The 23,590-nt window shown below is 34.8% G+C and overlaps 1 protein-coding gene across 1 annotated transcript in view; it reads right to left on the bottom strand.

Annotated features, from left to right (window-relative positions):
- Positions 1-4,102: 4,102 nt before the first annotated feature.
- LOC127877553 (elongation factor-like GTPase 1) overlaps positions 4,103-23,590 on the bottom strand; it is a 56,685-nt gene continuing 37,197 nt past the window's right edge. Inside the window, exons 13-20 of the mRNA XM_052423525.1 lie at positions 19,210-19,340; positions 14,472-14,623; positions 13,364-13,514; positions 12,294-12,425; positions 11,695-11,842; positions 8,157-9,259; positions 7,462-7,646; positions 4,103-6,012 (exon numbers count right to left, since the gene is read on the bottom strand). Coding sequence (XP_052279485.1) covers positions 5,824-6,012; positions 7,462-7,646; positions 8,157-9,259; positions 11,695-11,842; positions 12,294-12,425; positions 13,364-13,514; positions 14,472-14,623; positions 19,210-19,340 — 2,191 coding nt within the window. The 3' untranslated portion in view covers positions 4,103-5,823. The remainder of the gene's footprint in view (positions 6,013-7,461; positions 7,647-8,156; positions 9,260-11,694; positions 11,843-12,293; positions 12,426-13,363; positions 13,515-14,471; positions 14,624-19,209; positions 19,341-23,590) is intronic.

Here is a 23,590-nt window from a genome sequence, read left to right as displayed (position 1 = left end):
ATCGAATGAATAGATATGCAAAACAATAATAAAAACGAGCATTTTGTATTTACAAATATCTATTTTAGCAGACCACATCTGACGTTGAAATTTCGGCAATTGCCATAAGGAACACTGATTTTTAATTGGTTAAGTTTATTTTACGAACAATCGTACAAAATTTTCGTTGCTTTTGAATAGTATTGTAACTTTAATCAATTTAAAATCATTAGATTAATTATAAGACCAGTGTTGTTTGTGTGTGGTTAAGTGAAACAAGTTTTGTTGTACTTTTTTGCACTTGAAAATGCCAGACAAAAGCATATGACGTAATGAAGATACACACAAACATTTCTAAAAGTACCTACACACATAAAGGTATCATTATATGTTTGAATAACTATTTCATATAAAGATATAAAAAGGGACCTGTCACCTCAACAAGAAGTTTCCTCTGTACGCCATCAGCTGCGAGGGCAGACTGGGCGGTCACAGTCAGGGGTATCATGCCCAGGGAGAAAGGAACGATCGGAAAAAACACGGACTTGGCCTCTCCAGCAAGGATCTATTAGATAAATACTGCAGGTATACCAAACACATTAAAGCGGACGCGGTGCGTATATTGACACATATTGGGTGTTTATTAGCAACAAATAACATTAAGTCCTATTCAGCATTAAAGTATTGTAAATTAAATCATTAATTATTAATTTATTTACATATTCAGCATCTATGTAGATAAATAAGCTTAAACGAACAATATTTGAAAACCCAAAATGAATACCATGCCCTAAAATATCCAATATATGCATTTTTATGATTTTAAAATCTGAACATTATAAAGCGCTGCAACGCAAAACGATTGAATAATTTCGATAGTTCTGTTGTAGTCATTAGATTTTGTGACACTACGAGGATTGCTGTTATAAAGAATAAAATACATCATTTTCTCTATCAGCACGGATAGCCTAATGGTCTAATCATTAGACTTTTACCCCAGTGGTCAGTGATTCCAGACCATTTGAAGGTACCTTTTTTCTTTCTTCATTTTTTTTTCTTGAGCTTTTTAGATCATATGTTTACATTTATCAATATAAAAGCATTTAATGACAAACTTCAATGCATGCCAAAATCTGTGAAAAGGTCATTATAAAATAAATATGTTCAACCACGTAGTCATGAAATGCATCTTAAAGAATTTCGAGCACAAACGACGTAAGTCGACAAACACTCGATGAACTTTGCTTCTTAGATACAGTCAATCGTGTGTTCACTGTACAAGAACAACGAAGCAAATGGCATTACGTATCGTCATACAAGGACTGTCTTCGTTTGCGTCTGTGTGTCGTAACTAACGTGACCGTTAGCGTCAACTGTCATGCTCCTGAAGTCTGACGAACCCTTCAAGGTCACCAGTACCTGAAAATGTTTTTTTTATAATGAGCGCACATATATATCAATGTTTGTTTTCTGTATAAAGTTTAATGTTTGATCATTTACCTGATTTGTAATTGTTTTTACCGGAAAAAAACTAAATAACTACCAACAAGAAAATTATCTTGCTATCATTTCATATGACCATATAATTGTGGTCTTTTTTTATTAAATTATATACATGGAAACGATACTGCGCACTACCAAATACGGTATAGATACAAACTTTTAACAACATCTGTACACGATCATTTTTAAAAGTTTGCATCAAATCAGCGTAAATATGTTTTTATATGTATAAATAAATGTTGTCATGTCTGAACCTCAAAACAAATTGACATCATATCAATAAAAACACTACCATAAAACCGAAAACAGCACGCACTGCCAACTTTCTATAAAGTCGGTCAAAAAATAACTTTCTGTGGGTAATCAATAATTGTATATGCGCTGTTTGCAATAAGCCTAATTTTGAATAAATTGAATTGAACATCCGTGTATTTTCCATGGTTAAAAAGCGTTTAAAAACATTCATAAATGCATTTCTTGAGAAAAGTAGCTTTCTTTGTAATAAGAACTCACAAATATTACCCCTCTTTAACCGTTGCAACTGCAATCACAAGTTAAATCACCCAATACATTAAATGAGTATCGTTTTGTTCTTTTGATCTAACCAAACGAAAAATGAAACTTGAAAATGAAACAAAAACGAAACACATTTAAACCATATACACATTAAACATAAAACTATTTAATTCGATTATAAGCAAAATGCTAATGATGAAGAAAAGAATTTGATTTCTTCTGATCAAAGTCCATCCAGTTGCAATGCCTAGATTCTATGAACGCAGCTTACATTCATTTCCTGTGATATGTAGTTAAATACGTTTGTTTGGAGAGCTAGCTCCTCCCCTCGGACAACAGAGTACGGCAGATTGAGGCTCACGAAGAAAGGCTTGAACGCCCCAATCTGAAATGTGTAACCATCAACTGAAGTAAATATATATGGCTCTGGCTCCACTTGCCGTTCCAAAACGAGATTCCATTGTTATTCTCTTGTTGAGTTTTTTCCCTTCTTTCTAATGTCAGACAGATTCGAAAATGACAATTTGTCATAAGTTAAAAAACACGTGCTATAAGAAGGTTTTCCTCTTAATGATACAGATGAAATTTCACTTTTTTTGTATCCCAACGTTGTTAACATCTTTTTCTTCTCTAATTGGTGACCCCTTAATGATGTTGTTATGATTTGAGCTGTGGTGAATTTATTGTCCAGAAATTATGCGTTTTGTCTGTTGCCCTAAATATGACTAGATGCTTATTCGGATTCCTGTATAGTTTTTAGAAAACATAATACACACGTTAAAAATTGAATGGCAATACAATTACACTATTTTATTCACTCATTATATTTGGAAGCTTCCTTCTCTCTCGTAATGTCCTATTAAAGTCCAAATAATAATACTTACATTAATAACCCTTAATTAAAGTACTATTCGAAAAGATGCAGTTCGTCTCAAGTTTTATTTTGTGAAAAACATTGTGTGCCAAACCTTGGCTGGAGAGGAAGCTATTCCCAATCCTGACTTGGAATGAACTGCAAATGCACTGGCTTTGTTTGGCTCTAGAAGTGCCCCCCCCCCCCCAAAGATTAAATTAAATTGTTACCGGATAAAATGTGTACGGCGATAACGTAAAATTGCCCGTAAGTATTGTTTTCACTACGTAACTAATAACTAATATGACACCGGGGGCAGTTCTCCGCCCCTACAGATTTGATGGGGGGCAGATATCCGCCTACTAAATTCTGACAGGGGGGCAGTTCTCCGCCCCTACCGATTTGATGGGGGGGGGGGCACCTCTCCGCCACCTTTAAAATAAGGGGGCAGTTCTCCGGGGGGCGCTTCTCCGGATACCTGTTTTCCTTGTCTGGACAGTATCCGATCACAACGAGATAATTGGTTTGTGGTGAACAAAGGTGCAATTAAACACCGGGTTAAAATGCTGCAACAGAGTGATAAAATTGGTGTGAACAATTACATTTATCAAGAGAATTATTTAATCTGTAACAAGGTAAGTTTTTTAAGAAATATACTGGTTCGAATCAGTATTTATGTTGCGTTCATAAAATCGATCTATTTGTTGCTTGTTTTCATCCTGAATTGTTTTTTGTTCATTAAATTTATTATATTATGAACTAATTTCAAGTTCTGAGAATTTTGAACTAAAAATGGTCGCAAAGAAGTGCCAAGTAGAGAGATTTCGTGGTCAACATATACCGAACTTTGATATATTCCACTCCCGATTTCGTTGTTAGTAAAAACAAATATTAACAATATAATCGTTCCAACAATTAATTTCCTTGCATGCTAAGGTTTTATTCAGACATAATTAGCAAAATTATATTTAATATTGTGCGTGATTATCAATAAAACGATGATATTGTCAACCTTCTCTATACGCGCTTATATGATATCCACCTCTTTTTTCCAACCAGTGGACGGAGTTTAAAGTGTGCGTGACGTCACTCGTGAACTGGTCTATTGCTAAAAGTCAGGTGCCAGTGATTTAGCGGCGTGTATTTGAAAGAATACACTCGCACTACAACATGAATAGGGTTTCCAGTAATGGGTTCTATAAAAGTATATTAACAGGCATAGAATTAAAAAAAAACTAAATAACTAGCATGTGATTTTTAATCTCACTATTTTATTTCAGACGCATAGGAACATGTATTATGCAAGTACATTCATAATCTTTTGCAGAAATCAATTAAACCTAATTCAAATCGATTCATCTCATAACAAAACATGCCTTACTCCTACAAGAAGCTCTTAGACCGGAATCTATCTTGCAGGCTAGATCAATACACACAGCTGTAAAGTCTATTATTTCAAAGAAATGACATGCTGCTGCTGTGCGGGCAATTATGGAAAAGCAACTTTTCAGAATAGTCGATATTCAACTTACCCTTAAAAGAAGCACAGTCATTTGAGACACGTTTTTAACAAAATATGTTGGTCGAATCATTAATTAAATTTATGTAATCATCATATCAATACTATAATAAAATAAGTGAAATATAGGACCAAATTTTATGGCCAAGTCGTCAATATGTAAATGGGTGTACGGAAGAAATCCTCTTCGGAAGAAACCCCCTTCCCGAAAAACGGCATAGCGGAACAAACCCCCTTTCATATTTTGCATACGCGGAATAAACCCCCTCGCTAGTTTTGCATATGCGGAATTAACCCCCTTCCATAGCGGAATTAGCCCCCTTCCATCGCGGAACAAACCCCCTTCCATAAAGTGAGAATATGCACGTTTTTGTAAAATATTTAGTAAATACGCTAGCTATTCTTACGACACAGGAACAGTAACTCCGATCCTAATAAAAAGACGAATGCTTCGGTTATTGTAGGAAAATATGAACGTAATATCGTCGTTTCGATCGGCGCGGGGCGTTAATTTGTCGTTGCTGGATTTTATTTAATTCGTCTTCAATGTAAAAAAAATCTTGCCTATTTTGGGTTATTGTAACATATTTTTATCTATATAGTACAATTTAACACATATACAACTCTTATAATCTCAGTTTAACGAGAGCAAGTAAAATTTACACGACCATCTAAACATTGTCAAGTTGTTAACAAACTGCCGGTACACTTCTTTAATCCCAGGGCAAGTGTGAGGTTTGGAGCTTTGCAAAACCGGTAGTTACTTCAAGAGCTTATACATTGACCGTTCCAATGATGTGATCCTAGTTTTTGTGTATGTTTGTTCTTTGGTAATGTAGGTGTGTTTGTCTATTGCATGTGTTGTGTGTCTCATTGTTTGGCAATCGGTTTCTTGCCATAAATAAAGGACTAGATTGAATTATAAGGGTTTACTCTCCTGCTGATGCAGCTCAAGTTTCACTTTTAGTGAAGATTTTAAAGGCCATGTGACTTTGTCATGTTGACCTCAAAATCAGTTGGCATTGCCTTTCCTTACCAAGCAACTAAAATACCAAATTAATTGATCAAAGCGTTCTCTTTATATAGTGCAAAAACGTAGTGGTCTACAAACAAACTGACAATAAGACCAAGGGATGGATAGTTACAAACCAATAGACCTTGGTTATAATATACTTGCAAATAATTTAAAATAGATCATGCAAAAACAAGTGTATCTTAACATCTTGGTGAATTTAAAAACCAATTTTTGGTAATTGAATAAAAGGAGTTATTTGCTTCTCATCAGCGTCCGTTTTTTGTTATTTGTTTCTTGTCAGGGTCGACTGTTTATTATTTGTTTCTTGTCAGGGTCTGCTGTTTATTATTTGTTTCTCGTCAGGGTCAGCTCTTTGTTATTTGTTTCTCGTCAGGGTCGGCTGTTTATTATTTGATTCTCGTCAGGGTCGGCTGTTTGTTATTTGTTTCTCGTCAGGGTGCGCTGTTTTTCTGCGTGCTCCACGATCTTCTTATCCACCTTGAGGCCCTTCCGCTCACGCACGCTGTTCATGTAGACGCGTGCTCTGTTCTCAGAATCCGCCTTCTCCCCATAGTGCATGACTTCCTCCTCCGTCGTGGGCACCCAGAATGGGTCCAAGTCAATAACCTGAAAAGGGAACCAGAACGGATCCAAGTTAATCACCTGAAAGGGAACCAGAATGGGTCCAAGTAAGTCATCTGAAAGGGAACCAGAATGGGTCCAAGTCAATAACCTGAAAAGGAACCATAACGGGTTCTAGTCAATCCCCTGATAAGGAACCCGAACTGGTCCAAGTCAATCACCTTAAAGGAAACCAGAATGAGTCAAAGTGAATCACCAGAAAGGGAACCAGAATAGGTGCAGATCAATCATCTGAAACGAAATCAAAACAGGTTCAAGTCAATCAACTGAAAGGATTCCAGATCGGATCTAAGTCAATCACCTGAAGGGATCCAGAACAGGTCCAAGTCAATCACTTGAAAGTGAACAGCATATGGAAAAAATTGTGAAGCAAGAAGTCTGCGTTTATTAAGTTAATTTATACGTGCCTCTGCCTCTTCTTAACTATAAATGGATGGGCAGACTTGATGGTCGACAAAAAAGGATTGTGCACAGTTTAAATAGGTTGGCACCAAAAACAGGTGCATGACAATCACATGTATAGTGGTGGAACATAGAGCACATTTGATATTAAGTCAGCCAGACTGGGCTGGGCTTCGATACAATTGTTCCCGAGATTCGGGAAAAAATAGTACATGAGAGAGCTAGTTAAGAAAGGTGACCACAAAATTAACACATTGATATTGGCTGCATCTATACCATTTATTTCTTATTGGTAAGGGGTGTGCACTCTTGAAAATTATAATATTAGAATTATCAAAAGCCAAATGGCTTTTAAAGTGTCAATCAAACATTCAAAACAAGTAAATAAGTCATTCAAAATGATTTAATCAAACTATCAAAAGGATTAAATCAATCATTTAAATGGAACATGTAAAAATAGTACATTAAAAATTCAAAAGAAGTAAATAAAAAATTCAGAGGGAGGAAATAAAAAATTCAACAAGAATCAATGAAACATTCAAAAGTTGTTAATAAAACATTCAAAAGCAGTAAATAATTCATTCAAAAGGACTAAATCAAGTGTTCATAAGAAGTAATTTATAATTCAACACGAGTCAATCAAACATTCAAAAGAAGTTTAAAAAAATTCAAACAAATCAATCACTTAAAACGAGTCAATCACCCGTTTAAAAGGATTCAATTTAAAGACCAAACAAGTCAATCTGACATTCAAAAGAAGTAAATCAATCATTATAAAGGAGTCAATCAGGGACAAATCTTGGTAATATAATAATATAGTATAATATCACTTCAGCGAATATACCATTCTTATTGCTTTTCTTGATAGTCTTGGTATGTTGCACACATTCATATTTCCAGCAACATCCTGATCATATGCATCTTACACTCAAAACTTAAGTCATAATTTAAGCTTAAACTTCAGTCATAATTTAAGCTCGTCATAAGATCTTTGATAAAACAGGACCCTGACTATCTAAAAAAATTAAATACCTCCCAATGACTGAACACTAGTTGGGGACTGGCCAGTCCACTAGTTTTCTTCCTTATGTCCTCTGCAAACCCAAAACTCTCCACAACTGGAAGAGTGGCTACGATGTTGAACATCTGAGACCCCTCCCTCATCTCGTCATGTAACACCTTGCCATAACGCTTCCCCAGAACAGCAAACAACTTGCCTGTAGTTAAGCAATACAAGTTCATAGTTTTCAAACCTTAAATGTCTAAACAATAACTTAATAATTTGGGTTTCTTTCTCTTTAAAACAGAGCTTCTGTCACTGTGTTAGTGGGTCAAGTTTCTAATAAAAACAATGACAAAAGATGAGGAAACTTCTTCATACTTTGGAATTCAACTGTTTGTTAAATTCGCCTCAAAAGCATACAATTTACTATGATATTAAAAGCACAAAATTAAATTCTGCATTAAAAATGCATAGATAAAAAACAAATCAATAGCCACCCTGATTTTGGACCACGAGAAAATCATTCAGACATTCTTAAGAGTTGTTTCCTTAATAGAATGAGTGCTTGATGTCACCAATACCATTCACATGTTGCATCAAAATCCAATTACCCTAATACACATACATGGCACCATATTGCAACTTAAGAATGCCAGTTAATGACTATAGGTACCGGTACCTATGTATAGTATGACACTACCAGTTATTACTCAACGTTTCTTACCAAGGACATCTGTGGAAGCCTGTATGGTACACTTGTACATGGCAGCCATCAGCCTTTGAGGTTGGGTTTGAAAACCCTTCTGACATGCCTCCTTCACTATGGAGATCAGCTGACCCGACACATGACCTTGAACTTGACCTTGAACTACCTTGACCCCATGCACTGTGTTACCTTGGTTAGATGCATCAGAGTCTTTGTTTTCTGTAATCTCAATTGTTGTGGTGGCAGGGTGCCCCTCATTAGTTTCCTTAATTGATTGAATGGTCATTGACTCATTTGCTGATTCATTAGCACTCTGAGTAGATATATCATTAATTTTCAACTCTGATATATGACTTTCAACACTCTTTCCACATCCCAGTTCGTCTTTTACAGCACTTTGCTTACTCAAGATCAAACTATCATTGTTTGTAGACTGGTTCACCTCCCATTTCTCAACCAAAAAGCACACTCCTCTCATAGGCTCATCACAAAGGGGACCAGTCAATGTTGCAAGCTGGAAACCAGTCACTACACTGTAGTCATAGTCTCGCACATACATCTTGCTAACTTTTGTTGCATGTGAAACAAATTCCCATATAGAAGTTCTTGAGTACCCTTCTACTTGATTTACAAGTAAATTTGGCCCTACCCTCTTAGGACCAAATGCCCAGATGTTATCCACAATACCTTTCCACTGTTTACCAGCATCATTAAACAATTTCTCCAGCTTTTCTTTAAACTCTATCATAGCCTCTTTCATGGACTGTTTCAATTTAAGGCCCAACTGACTATCAGATTTATGCCTGTCAGATATCTTGGATGATACATATTGATCAAGAGTCTTTATGAGGAACTGGTTTTTGTCGAGACAATCTGTAACTTCTGGTGGTAAAGGCACAGCCCTTATCTGCACCATGCAATGCCGCTGTGGATTGTATATTTGCACGAGGCCCCTGTCTAGAACCTCTTCATCATCTTTGTATTCCTTCCATTTTTCGTTCCCCAACCCTGGTCCCTGGTCCTGTATGTTTTCATTGACCATGTCTGTGGTTGGAGGGGGCACTATGGTCTCACGGAATGGTACTATGGGGGCAGAGGCTGTTACCTCAATCTTGGCATACCTGCAGGCAAATTCCATATGAGCAGTATAATACATGAGCATTTCAAATGATCCATGTCATGCGAACATGGGTCGTATTTCATATGCAGCCAGCTTAGTTAGAGACCACCCTGCACAATGAGACCCTTGAACTTGTGTGACTTTAAAGGGGACAGGGCAGCTCCTGACCAGACTGCGCACATGTGCAGGCTCGTGTTGAGTTACCTTGGATGCAGGTGGCATACAACCTATTTTTGCATGATATCCCTCATACATAGTTAATTTCAATGGTGGGGGGAATTGGTCCCTGAAAGCCATATTCCCATATCCACATATACAGCATTACAGAATCAATTACAATCAATGTTTTTGCATAAAACTAACTACTTTTTATTGACGATGCTGGAACAGCAGCGTCTAAGGTTTGATAACCAGTAAAAAAATTCTTTACAATGGCGACCTATGTAAAAGACCGAGCCAGTCCGATTGAGATAACTCGATTTTTCAGTTACTTCCCTTAGCATTTGCCACTGCGTAGGAGATTGCTCGTGGATTTTCATTGATAACATTCTCCTCGCAGAGTTGTCGTTCGTGTTGATAAAGGTAAATATTAATAGAACAGCATATCCTGGGGAAACAGATTCAATAAGTTTATCAGAACGTTAATTTCAAATTAGTAATTTTACATCCATTTTATTTTTATGGACCAATGAAACAACTATATATGTTCTTTATTTTGTTTGATATTTGTTCTCGATTTAGTTAATAAATTGCGAATAAAAACATGTAAAATTAACTTTTTACGTGATCACAAAACTAAAGAATGCGAACAATTTCGAACCTGCAAATTGTAAACGCTGCACTGCTATGATATATATATAGATAAAATAACATTTCTTTACGTAATTGTCCGTCCCGCTAGCACATTGGTAAGGCCGTTCGCTTTTTCACCTTTATGACACCGGTTCGATTCCCGCTCCCGGCGCAATGTTATATTTTGTCTGTTTTGTGGTCACCATTCCGGACAGGTGTTTTTTTCCGGATAATCTCATCCCCCCGCAGCATTTGACCATATAAAAAACTAAAAAGTATTTCAGTACAAAACAAATAGCTGGAAATTGCAGCTATCATTCAAAGTTCGTCCCAACTGTCGTCAATCTAATCTTATTAGGTAGGACTGCTGGACACACTCCGGGTCCCAACATTATGCAGCCTCAGCGCGGAGATAACTCATTACCTTGGAAAAACACAAATACACACACTGGGTGCAGCCTAGGCGCGTATAGACTCAAACAAGGCAACAAACTCAAGTGCGGGCACAATCATTTAAAATTTACATATTGAATACGATATTCTAACAGAAATTACACAACCACCTAAGTGTACATACCATGTTTGATATTTCGTTCGATCGTTAGATTTCAGCATATACATGTATAAGGTCATTTCCCTATTAGTTAACTTATCCATATGTTCGTGGGCGAACTCGGATAGTCAAGTGCTCATACAATTGAGCTCACATGGTCTGGCTATGTGCTCATACCTACTTTCGAGAATCATCATGAAGGTATTGCCATACTTAATGAACAAGAATGTGACCCGCCTCCCAGTTTCGCTCAATGGGTCAAGTTACCCACGGGTACTACTTCCCCGTACCCCTAAACTTTTTTTCGTACCAAAAATGTTTCGTACGCAAATTTTTTTCGTACCAATTTTTTTTTCGTACCCAAAATTTTTGCACCCAAATTTTTTATCGTACCCACATGTTTGTATCAACAAACACAATTGTGGTGATAAAGATAAACTTAAATTGATGTTTTATATCCATCCTCTTCAAAAGCATCGTCACACCAGTACTGCCAGTACTTTGATGGTTTAACCTTTTATCTTAAAAGATAACAATAATCACATTATAAAATGAGAAGGGTAATTTAGAAATAACATCCTTCAATATTCACTATCATGATTTCAGTGCATTATATTTATTAAATTCCTTTCAAGTATTTTCTTTCAATTCATTTCTAAAAGATAAATTTTCAATACAATACATTAAAATGGTGGATATCAGATATTCTTATATAATCTTATCATTCTTAAGGCTTGCCATAACCAGTGAAAATCATCACTTTGTAGCATACAACTTGTCATGGTTAAACACACATGGATTCAAAGTGAAACACAAACAATAGAACTGCACATTTGCTTGGCAGAGGAATCTAAGGAACCATCTATAACTTGCACACTTCATACACAGACAGACCAATAAGAAGTCATGTTGAATTAGGAGATTTCAGCCCTGCAATCAAAAGTTTCCAGCTTGGAGCCTCTTAAGAGCATTCAAAAGATCAAAGAAACCAAGTACTGGTTCTACTCAGGAAAGTGACTTCTGAGTAATTAACAAGCCTAAGACTATTGATTCAATCAAGCTCAAATAAATAGGACTTGCACTAAACTGACATCTGTTGGAGATCATCCAAGCACTTCCTAAGATGCACCTCCCCCGCGGTGACAATGACATGCTCCCCTGTCTCCTGTACAAGCACCTGCACACAGGGGTCCGCCTGGTTCAACAGCCGCAGTCCCTTCACCAGCTTACTCATCCCACCTTCAACAGCATTGAGTCAGTTGAGAAGGGAACTTGCACATATTTATGTATATATAAAGTATTTAATAATTATACAGATGATTTAGGCCCTAATAGCCAAGTGTATGCCAGAAGAGGAACAGAACATTGTCTCAATAATTTAACCATAGTTACTCTCATCAACAGTGAACTGGGTCCATTCATAAGGCCAATATCGTATATTTTTATATTTAAATGCCATGCCAATGAAGTTTAAGAACTTATCATTTGAAACTATACCATTAATTAAGGTCTGGTTAAACAACTATTATCAAATCATTTTCAAGTGCTATCAAAGTAAGGTGAAAAATAATGAATGATGCATCATTGTGATGAATTATTTATTATTTAGTCATGTAAAATCCTTTTGCTTCTGAAAAAAACATGTTACTCTGCATATAAAAAAATATGGCCAATAATGCTGTCCATATACCTGCATGTGTAGGCTCTAGCGCCACTCTAAGAATGGGTGATGCATCAAAGTACAGGTCCGTGAAGGCTGTACAGGCAACGGTGCTACACACTGTCCCTGACTTCAACACGTGATCCTCCAGGCCTCCTATACCTGTCACCATGGCAACATAGAATGAGTAATACCTGTCACCATGGAAACATAGAATGAGTAAAGAAATTGAGCCTCACTCTGGGAAAACAGGGCTTAATGCATGAGTCTTCCTTATACTATACAAGCAAAGTGTCATCCCTGATAAGCCTGTGCAGACTGTACAGGCTAATCTGAGATTACACTTTAAACACATGCATTAAGCCCTGTTTTTTGAGAGCAGGACTCAATTTTTTTTCTTATTTATCCTGTTAACTGGCCTGCAAACAAGGATAAGATGTTCTGACATATAGAAATAAGGCCATAAGGGCGTTTGCCCTAAGTTATTCAATAGTCATGTATCATAATGGTACAGTAGTTTTCATAGGCCAATAAACTATAATAGTGCAAGTCTTAACATGAGGGGGTCGAGTGAATCTCTTAATTTTACAATTTCAATTTCATTGAGTACAATAAACAACAATATTCAAAGGAGATTTCTCTATACATTTCAATATAACTTTCATTTCATATGTCTTTTACAAGTGAGATTACCCTGAACATGTCCACAGTACTTCAATTCTATTTATTTTCAAGGGCGATTATACAGAACAATGCCATTTAATTTTTATTGTATCTCAAATAAAAGGGTGATTGTCAAGAACATTTCCATATAAATTATTGTATATACATTTCAAGGGACATAACACAGAACATGTCAATATTACTTCCATTTCATTTGACTTTCAAGGAGATTACCTATTGAATATCACTTCATTTTTGTTTAAAGGGAAAATAACCCCACAAATTTCCAAATTATATTAATTATATTAGTATTTCAGGGTAGACTACATTTTATATATCCCAATTAATAGCACATCCTTTTTGTTATGAGTAAAAATAACCCAGCAAATCTCCATCTTTCCCCTATTATTTTATCTGTAGTATTCAAGGGAGATTACCCAGCACATTTCCAGCAGGAACACTTTCCAGCTCCTCCAGTTCTCTGCCCATGAACATGTAAAGATTGGTTACTGTGACAACAGTTACATGATCAGTCCCAACTAGCTCTGTAACACTCTCCGCCATTACTTGTCCACCACTGTCTCCATACTAAAGTCAAAATTCAAGAGACTTAGCAAACATATGGAAAATTGGGAAATTTCATAATTTACATTCAGATAAAGACTACCAAACCTGTAGTGCAAAATGAACTTTAAATAGATGAGCCACAAACTCATTTATGTTTGAAGTCAAATACAAGTGTTTAAAACATAACATTCCAGGCCTTTGCAAGATTCACAGCATATGGGTTAATAAAGCATTAAAACACAAAAAAGTTTATAACTGTTACTTACAAAGTAATTTACAAAACTGTCACAGCTTGAACTTGGTAATGCTTATTAGGGAAAGTTGTGTCACTGCCCTATTAACACAGCCAGGATAGCATTGTGACTGCCCTATTAACACAGCCAGGATTGTTGTGTGACTGCCCTATTAACACAGCCAGGATAGCATTGTGACTGCCCTATTAACACAACCAGGATAGCATTGTGACTGCCCTATTAACACAGCCAGGATTGTTGTGTGACTGCCCTATTAACACAGCCAGGATAGCATTGTGACTGCCCTATTAACACAGCCAGGATAGCATTGTGACTGCCCTATTAACACAGCCAGGATAGCATTGTGACTGCCCTATTAACACAGCCAGGATAGCATTTTAGCCGATAACAAAGTTTTTTCCCCAGTATTGAGTCCTACATTGACATAACAAAAATTCATCCTGCCATGTGACATAATAAAGGATGAAAGATCATTAACCCTTTCCCCCATAAGAAGTAAAGTGAAAATGGCTTTAGCAAACAGCATAAAACCAGAACAGCCTGCAAGTCACTCGCAGTCTGTTCTGGTTTTATGCTGTTTGCTGCTAATAAGTATCTAAGGGTTGGAACTGAAACCTTTAAAACTTGGATTAAGTAAGAAATGCTTTAATAAAATTAAACTTTTGAGGGACTTCAAATGCATAAAAATATTCATCTAAGTGGTAAAGGGTTTAAGGAAAATTACCTTTAACAATGCACAGGCAGGATTGTGTTTTGGTCCCAGTACATAAAGTTTCTGTCCCTTTCGTATACGTCCACTGTACACACGGGCGAATGCTATAAACACTTGGTCTGTTTCCTCTTCTTCTGACTTCTTTACCTCCATTAGTGGGGTATCTGTACAGTATTATATTAACCTCATTCTAAGAAAACTGGGCTTAATGCATGCGTGCAAAGTGTCATCACTGATAAACCGATGCAATGCGCACAGGCTTATCAGAGACAACTCTTTCAGCCTACACTGGATTTTCCTTTAGAAGAGAACTCCTTTAAACATCTAAATCCATAAAGGCCGAAAAATACATACCTAATTAGCCTGTACAGACTGCAATACATCACCATAATTCACTCCCACCATAAAATAACTCAAAACATTATAAACTAGATTGCCTGAAAGGCCCAAAGTCGCTCACTTGAGATACAAAGGAACTGACCTGTTCTTTGCAGCCCAAGATATCATAAGAACAAATGTTCTGACCAAGTTTCATGAAGATTGAACAATAACTGCGATTTAACAAGGTTTTACTATAGCCAAATAATGGCAAACCCGCCCCCCACCGCCATGTTTTTCAACAGACCAGAACCGTTTTCAAACTCATCCAAGCAATCATTAAAACAAATGTCCTGACCAAGTTTCATGAAGTTTGGGCAATAAATGTGGCCTAAAGAGTATTGACAAGGTTTTACTACAGGCATACAAGGACAAATGTCTGGCCCCCTGGTGGCCATGTTTTTCAACCAGCTCGTCCAAGATATAACTGTGATAAATCTTCTAACGAAGTTTCATGAAGATGGGACAATACATGTGGCGTCTAGTAGAGTGTTAACAAAACCAGGTTTTACTACAGCTATATAAGGAACAGTACCCTGCACCCTGGTGGCCATGCCTTTCAAATGACCAGAACCATTTTTAAACTTATCTAAAGTATCATTAAAACAAGCATATTTGTTGCATTGATATCCTCTTCCAAATGAAGTTTGTTTATGGATGGGTGCAAATTCATTGATATATGGCATTATCCTAAAAAATATTTAAGTGTAAGGTAACTGTGTTTATGAATTGCAATTTTCTACAAAGATTTCTATACACCCATGCAGTTTAATATTGAAATATTGTAATGTATCTGAGATTCAGCCCTGAAAAATTACACAATAAAACAACAAAGGTTAATACTCATATTTAAGAAAGTGAAGGGTTATGGTCCCTTTGCATGGCACTTCTCCTAATTGATATCAATACACCCATGAAGTTATATGTTTAACTCTTGTATGGTATCTGAGATATAGCCCTGAAAAGTTACATGACAATAAAAACAAAGAACAATGGGTCGTGCTAAAAGGCGGATAAAAGAGCGGATGATATAGCGTATATAGTAAAGAGCGGATAATATAGACAAAGAAGGATTATCGGAAAGAGCGGATGATATGAACAAAGAAGGAAATAGGAGACGATATGGATTGTTATTGAACGATTGTTTTGTAATTGTTCTCGCGTTATGTTTTGGTACTGGAATATTTGAAAGTAAATATAAAGTTATTTAAGTTTAAATATAAAGCACACAAGTATTTTAGGCTACTAAATATATATGTATTTAGTAAATAATAACTTCGTTAGATATTGACTTAAGTTTAAACAAAAAGCAAAATACTATTCAATTTCTCTCTAAATATACATGAGGTAGTTTGCAAACAAAATGAATATGTTGCCCAGCTCTTGCCACGTGTAGGCCACCTCTTGTAAGAGCACAATTTTGAAAAAAATAGGCCGAAATCGTCAATTATATAAACAACAAATTAAATTTTGAAGCAAGTGTAATTAAATATATGGTACATAATATAAATACATATGATAAAAATGAGTCATACATTGCTATTTATCCCGTATTATGTTTTTATATAATAGAAGTTATAACATGTTGCAAAAATCTGATAATTATCTATGACGATCAGCTTCCAAAAAAAATCTGTAAAGAGCGGATAATATAGACAAAGAAGGATTATTGGAAAGAGCGGATGATATGAACAAAGAAGGAAACAGCAGATGAAAAATACAAAGAAGGAAACTGCGGATAATATGAATAATTAATAAATCTGCGGATAATATATACAAAGAACGAAACTGCGGATGATATATACAACGAAGGAAACAGCGGATAATATGAAGAATTAATAAATCTGCGGATGATATATTCAAAGAACGAAACTGCGGATGATATATATAGTCTGCTAATCTTAGTATAAGTGTACAAAGTATAACGCACCAATGGCGGCCGAGCGCAAAATTTTGCGATCGGCCGCCAAAAAAATCTGTAAAGAGCGGATAATATAGACAAAGAAGGATTATCGGAAAGAGCGGATGATATGAACAAAGAAGGAAACAGCGGATGATATGATAAACAAAGACGGCAATATACCATTGTAAGACTTGGATGATCAAACAACATTATCAGTAAGCCATGCATTTTGATGGAAATGTGAGAAAAACATCGAATTAATTAATTCATTTATAAGTGAGCATATGAATTGCGATTACATCGACATATTGTGAATGTCGGTTTTTTGACTTATTTAGCACGGAAACAAACAAAAATTAAAACAACGACAAATATATTATACTTTTTTTATTTCATGAAGTTAACATATTCATATTTGCTGCACATAATACATACAGCATTTATGTACTTTTACTTGCATGTGCAATTAGTGAAGATGTCATTAGAAAATATTTCCTTTGAAATTTGTTAAGTTTAATATTTACGTTATCTCATTCATATATTGGTAAAACCGTTATGCTACGCTTTAATGATCTGGGTGACTTGTTCTCAAGACTATTATCAGCTTAACAACAATAAGTTTAAAATAACATGCCAATTTCTTGTGTACTAGGAGCAATCGATAATCGATAATGCGCTAAATAGCTTCAGTAAGGACACAAAGGGTGCGTATTAATGATAACAATAGGGAGTCTTAACAGTTGTTGTTTACTTTTTCCAGAAAAAGGATATATATATATATATATATTTATTTATATATATATATATATATATATATATATAATGATGCTTTTGTGGATAAAAATGTAATTCATTTTATAAATCTAACATTACTGATGTGTTTATTACCAATAAAGTAATGTCTTCTATTAAAATTGGATGTGCAATAACACTTGGTTTTACAAAAAATTAATAATCTTATCATCCTTTTTCATTGAATCATAGCCAAATATATTTTAAATACTAATTCTTGTTAGCCAGTCACACCATTCAGTGTAATATGGTATATTGTCTGTCCATTATCATGTCCACAGTTTCCTTATTTGTTCATATCATCCGCAGATTCATAATGTCCGCAAATTTAAAAATTATTCATATATCCGCAAATCCCTTCTTTGTATATATCATCCGCTGTTTCCTTCTTTGTTCATATCATCCGCTCTCTCCGATAATCCTTCTTTGACTGAATTATCTGCTCTTTAATATATACCCTGTATCAAATATATCATCCGCAGATTCCTTCTTTGTATATATCCTCCGCAGTTACCTTCTTTGTTCATATCATCCGCTCTTTCCGATAATCCTTCTTTGTCTATAGTATCCGCTCTTTAGTATATGCCCTATATCATATACCCTATATCATATGTTTATTATGATGCTTTTGTGGATAAAAATGTAATTCATTTTATAAATCTAACATTACTGGTGTGTTTATTATCAATAAAGTAATGTCTTCTATTAAAATTGGATGTGCAATAACACTTGGTTTTACAAAAAAATAATAATCTTATCATCCTTTTTCATTGAATCATAGTCAAACATATTTTAAATACTAATTCTTGTTAGCCAGTCACACCATTCAGTGTACTATGGTATATTGCCGTCTTTGTTTATCATATCATCCGCTGTTTCCTTCTTTGTTCATATCATCCGCTCTTTCCGATAATCCTTCTTTGTCTATATTATCCGCTCTTTACTATATATCCTATATCACCCGCTCTTCTATCCGCCTTTTAGTACGGAACAATAAATCTTATTTAAGAAAGTGAAGGGTAACGGTTCTTGTGCATGGCAGCTCTTCTTATTGATATCTTTACACACATGAAGATTCATGTTGATATCCTATAAAGTTTATGAGATAAAGCCATGCAAAGTTTTGTGATGAACGGACATTCCGACAAACTGATGGACAAGCCCAATTTTATATCCTTCCGCCCATGGCGGGGATAACAATTGTTCTGACCATGTTTCATGAAGAAATGACAACAAATAGGGCCTCTAAAGTGTTAACAAGGTTTTACTATGGCCATATAATGAACAAAGACCCGCCCCCTGGCGGCCATGTTTTTTAACAAACCCGAATCATTTTTGAACTCATCCAATATATAATTGGAAAAAACTTCTGACCAAGTTTCATAAAGATCGGACAATAAATGTGGCTTCAAGATTGTTAACAAGACAAATATTGACGATGCACAAGGCACACAGAATGACAGACAAAAGGTGATCAGAAAAGCTCACCATTGAGCATGTTGTGCTCAGATCAGCTAAAAACTAAAAAAGAAAAGAACGCACTGCAGTAATAGTCCTACAGTCTTGATTATGTTAAGCTATCAATATCAAGCAAGGGACCACTTACATGCCATGATTCGCTTTTACTTTTTAAATACATTTTTCAAAGAAAATAATGCCTTTAAGTAAAAGTCTTACAGTGTTGATGGTGTGACTGGTCCTCACTATTTCCTGTGGCTGTTTCTGTCGCCTGCTCTTTCTCCATGCGGGCCGTGTGACGTTGTCTGGCCGCCTCCCTCCTCTGTTGTAGCTCCTCCTCTGTGAGGGGTCTGCAGTGAGAGAAATAATGATACAATACACTAAACAATTAATGTACATATATCTCAACTTTTATGAATACAACACAAATGTACAGTGCATTGATGTCATTGTAAATAATTTTTATGATGTAATTTGATGTTTTAGCGTTGTCTTCTTTTGTTTATTTTCAAAATTAAGACAGAAAATTGCAATACTAAAGGGATAAATTGAATACCACAAAAGTGTCAAACACTGACTTATTTGCTCAACAAAAAATCTTGAACCACTTTTTGAGCCTTGAGGTTCAGGCATTTTAACGCTTTGCCACTTAAAAACGTATTTAACCCTTTCCCACTTAAATATGTATTTTAACCCTTTACCACTTAGATACGTATTTAACCCCTTACCACTTAGATATGTATTTAACCCTTTACCACTTAGATACGTATTTAACCCTTTACCACTTAGATACGTATACATTTTTTTTTAACCTTTTACCACTTAGATACTTATTTTGACATATTTTTCCCTTCGAAAATTAAATTTTATTAAAAACCTTTATTTTAAGCTTTCTGATGGTTTATAGAGAAATATCAGTGAATTAAAACTAATATTTCACTGTTTCAAACAGTGAAAAATAACAGTGAATAGTATCAATAATTTTCATTGTTTTACCAAAACTATTTTTAGATATCTTTTGTTTCCCCATTGTGACCCTCAATTTAAGGCAAATTTTACAAAGAGGGACTACTCTGCATAGATGTTTATAAAAACCATACTGAAGAGCTCCCATTTAAATTACATGGGGGGCGCCCAACAAGGAATTATATTGTCCGGAATGGCAAAAATACAAAAATAATCATTTTGAAGGATAAAATAAAAAGAAAATTCACTCATGATCATTTTTTCCTATAAAAATATATTTTCACTCGTGGCTGCACCAATCGTGAAAATATCATTTTCTATGATCACTCATGAATTAAAATCAATATTCAACCAAATCCAACAAATATCCTCTATTTCTTACTAGTTTTTAGTTTAAAAGGCTTTATTTCCAACCTTAAATACTGATGAGCAGTAAACAGAATAAAACCTAAACAGACTTCCAGTTTCTCGCAGGCTGTTCTGGTTTTATGCTGTTTGCTCATAGCCATTTTCACTTTGCTTCTGCGTGGGAAAGGGTTCAGCTAAGCTGAATATGTAACTAGGCGTAAAACTTAGTATAGTGTAACCTGTACATTAAGGTTGCGGTTCAATCGTGATACATCGGCTATCTCGGATTCCTCCGTAAGATAGGCCTCGTGGCTAACAGTCGCCATATTGCCTTGTATTACTACTTTACTACCCAAAAGGTTGTCAGTCTATTGTTATGAGGCTGTATACGATGCGCGTTGAACTAGCGCCAAACTTTTTACCGAAACTTTGATATTAAGAGCACTATTAACGTTCATTTGTGTTGCACTTTGACCTATTATCCAAGTGATTTACTTTTCCATTATTATTTAATCACCCTATCATCCAATTTTTAAGATGAAATTACGGTGTTTACAAAACCAACCAAACCGAAAGTGAAACTGGATGCATTACGTTTCGCGATGTAAACATTAAATATTTGTTCAGTTTGAGGAAGCGAATCGATAATAGACGTTGGAATATGTATGCAATACAGACTATCATTGCCGATTGTAGTACTGGCTAAAAAATACCTTTTATGACAGGTCATGTATAGAACGTTAATTAAATAGTGACCATAAATCACTACAAATGTCTGTGTTGTTCATTAATATAATTAATGCACGTTTCTGATCTAATTGCCTGTATCTAGTTGTAATTACCACGATATTGATAAAAATAAACGTTTTTTTCATAAATTAACATTACATGTTTTATTTTTATCATTAAGGGAATAAATAATTGTATCATTATCATCATTAAATATTCTGAAAATAATCTAAATTATCATGATAACTTTAAAGTAGAATTTTTAAATTTTACTCATTATTTTTAATGAATTTCCACATTTGCTTGATTCAAAATAAAATGTATTAATAAGGGTTTCAGTTGTTAGTTTTAACCCATTTTTAGTTCGATTAAATTTAAATTACTAACTACGTACATGTATGTGAAATGCTCTTGAGTTCATTTCCTGGGCCTAGAACCAGTACTTGGGTGTCTCTTGGAGATTTCTTAAGAATGCTCCCACACTGGGGATCAAACCAGTGACCTCCAGATCATTAGGTGGACACCACATCCATTACACATCAGCGACCTTTAATTAGTTATTTACTTTCGTATTGCAGCATTATATAATATAATGTTGCTACATATTTTTGGAAAATGATTAATGTGCTGTACTAAATAAACTAAATGCATACAATTTTAATTGTGTATATTGTGTGATTATTAGTTACAAATTCACTTTTTACAGGTATACTGGATAATGAAAGACTGATAAACATAAAATTGACAACTCATCTCCCCAACGATACTTTGTGTGGCTCATTCTCAGAACAAACCCATAGTCAGTGAGAAAACTACAGTGTAAAAAGAGCACTTGATTGTGACAATTATGGCTGACCAAGCAAATGTTATCATTTAAAATAAAGAAAACTTCCAGTTCAATATACATTTTATACCAATTATGACATTGACCAACACAGAAAATAATTATAAGGTTGATTTTCCCAAAATTGACTGTTACAATTGGATACTGTTTTAAGATTCACTCTACTTTGTCTGAAAATAAGAGTCCTAAATGATGTAATAGAAACATACATATTTAATTTTTAGTTTTACAAGTATATATATATATATACTAAGTTTAACTAAGTCTAATATATATATATATATATATTTATATATATATATATATATATATATATATATATATATATATATATATATATATATATATATATATATACATACACATTATATACATTTGTATGCTTTGATTTTTTTCTATTGAAGCCAAATTAATATCCCATTAGATAGATAGATAATATCACAGCAGTATTCCTAGTTTGTCTGCAAGTACTGCAGAAATCATGGATTATTATTTTACTGAGTCAGCCTTAATCTTTATATTATAATTGTTAAAACAGATTAAGATGTGCATAATACAATTGAGGATGCATCAAGATTAAAAAATGGTACATGTATAAATTAATAAAGAATCAATAACAATCAGAAACTGTGCATTTTTTCAGTATTGTGTGAAAGGATTTGAATTAATTGTTAATATGATTTATGTGAATTTGAATAAATATATAAAATTTAGTGATTTTCTCAGACAAAACTGTTAATTACATACCCAAGTATTCAGAATGTATTATTGTAATATTCATTCGAATTTTTTAGTACAAAAAGCACTTTTCCCTGGCATTTGTATTTATAGTAATTGCATATTTTATTATTCTGACAGCATTTATAAACTGTGTTCATGCAAGCATGAACACGGTTTCATTTTTTGAGTATTTAAACAAGAGGGCCATGATGGCCCTGTATCGCTCCACTGCTGAAAAAAAGGCTGAAACAAATTTCTCTGCATGTGCAAATACTTACATATAGGCCCTATTTAAGCACATGTACACTTTTGTGACCTTCTCGGCTGGGTCAAATTTAACCCCAGAGGCATAATTTGAGCAAACTTTGTAGAGGACTACTATATCTCACTTCATACAAAATGTGGTAGCCCTAGGTCCTAGAGTTAAGGACATGAATATTTATAAAGTTTTCTCAAAATAAGCAAGATATAAGCGTATATAATGTTCAATTTTGTGACCCGCGGGTCAGGATCAATTTTGACCCAAAGGGCATAATTTGAACAAACTTGGTAGAGGACTATTCGATGTTATTGCATACAAAATTTGGTAGCCATAGTCTGAATGGTTTTCAACAAGAAGATTTTTAAAGATTTCACAAAATAGGCGCTTTATAAGCGTTTATTCAGTTTTGTGACCTCCTGGGGCAGGGTCAAAGTTGACTCCAGAGGCATTATTTGAACAAATTTGGTAGAGGTTTATTAGATGTCACTACATACCAAATTTGGTAGCCCTAGGCCCAATGGTTATGGACAACAAGATTTTTAAAGTTTTCACAAAATAGGCCCCATATAAGCGTATGTTCAGTTTTGTGACCCCGGGCAGGGTCAAATTTGACCCAAGGGGCATAATTTGAACAAACTTGGTAGAGAACTATTACATGTCACTACATACCAAATTTGGTAGCCCTATGCCTTATGGTTAAGGACAAGAAGAGTTTTAAAATTTTCACAAAA

The sequence above is a fragment of the Dreissena polymorpha genome, chromosome 4 (assembly GCF_020536995.1).
Source record: "Dreissena polymorpha isolate Duluth1 chromosome 4, UMN_Dpol_1.0, whole genome shotgun sequence".
Taxonomy (NCBI): domain Eukaryota; kingdom Metazoa; phylum Mollusca; class Bivalvia; order Myida; family Dreissenidae; genus Dreissena; species Dreissena polymorpha.
Note: the sequence above shows the minus strand (reverse complement) of the source record. Positions and strands in the feature narration are given on the sequence as shown.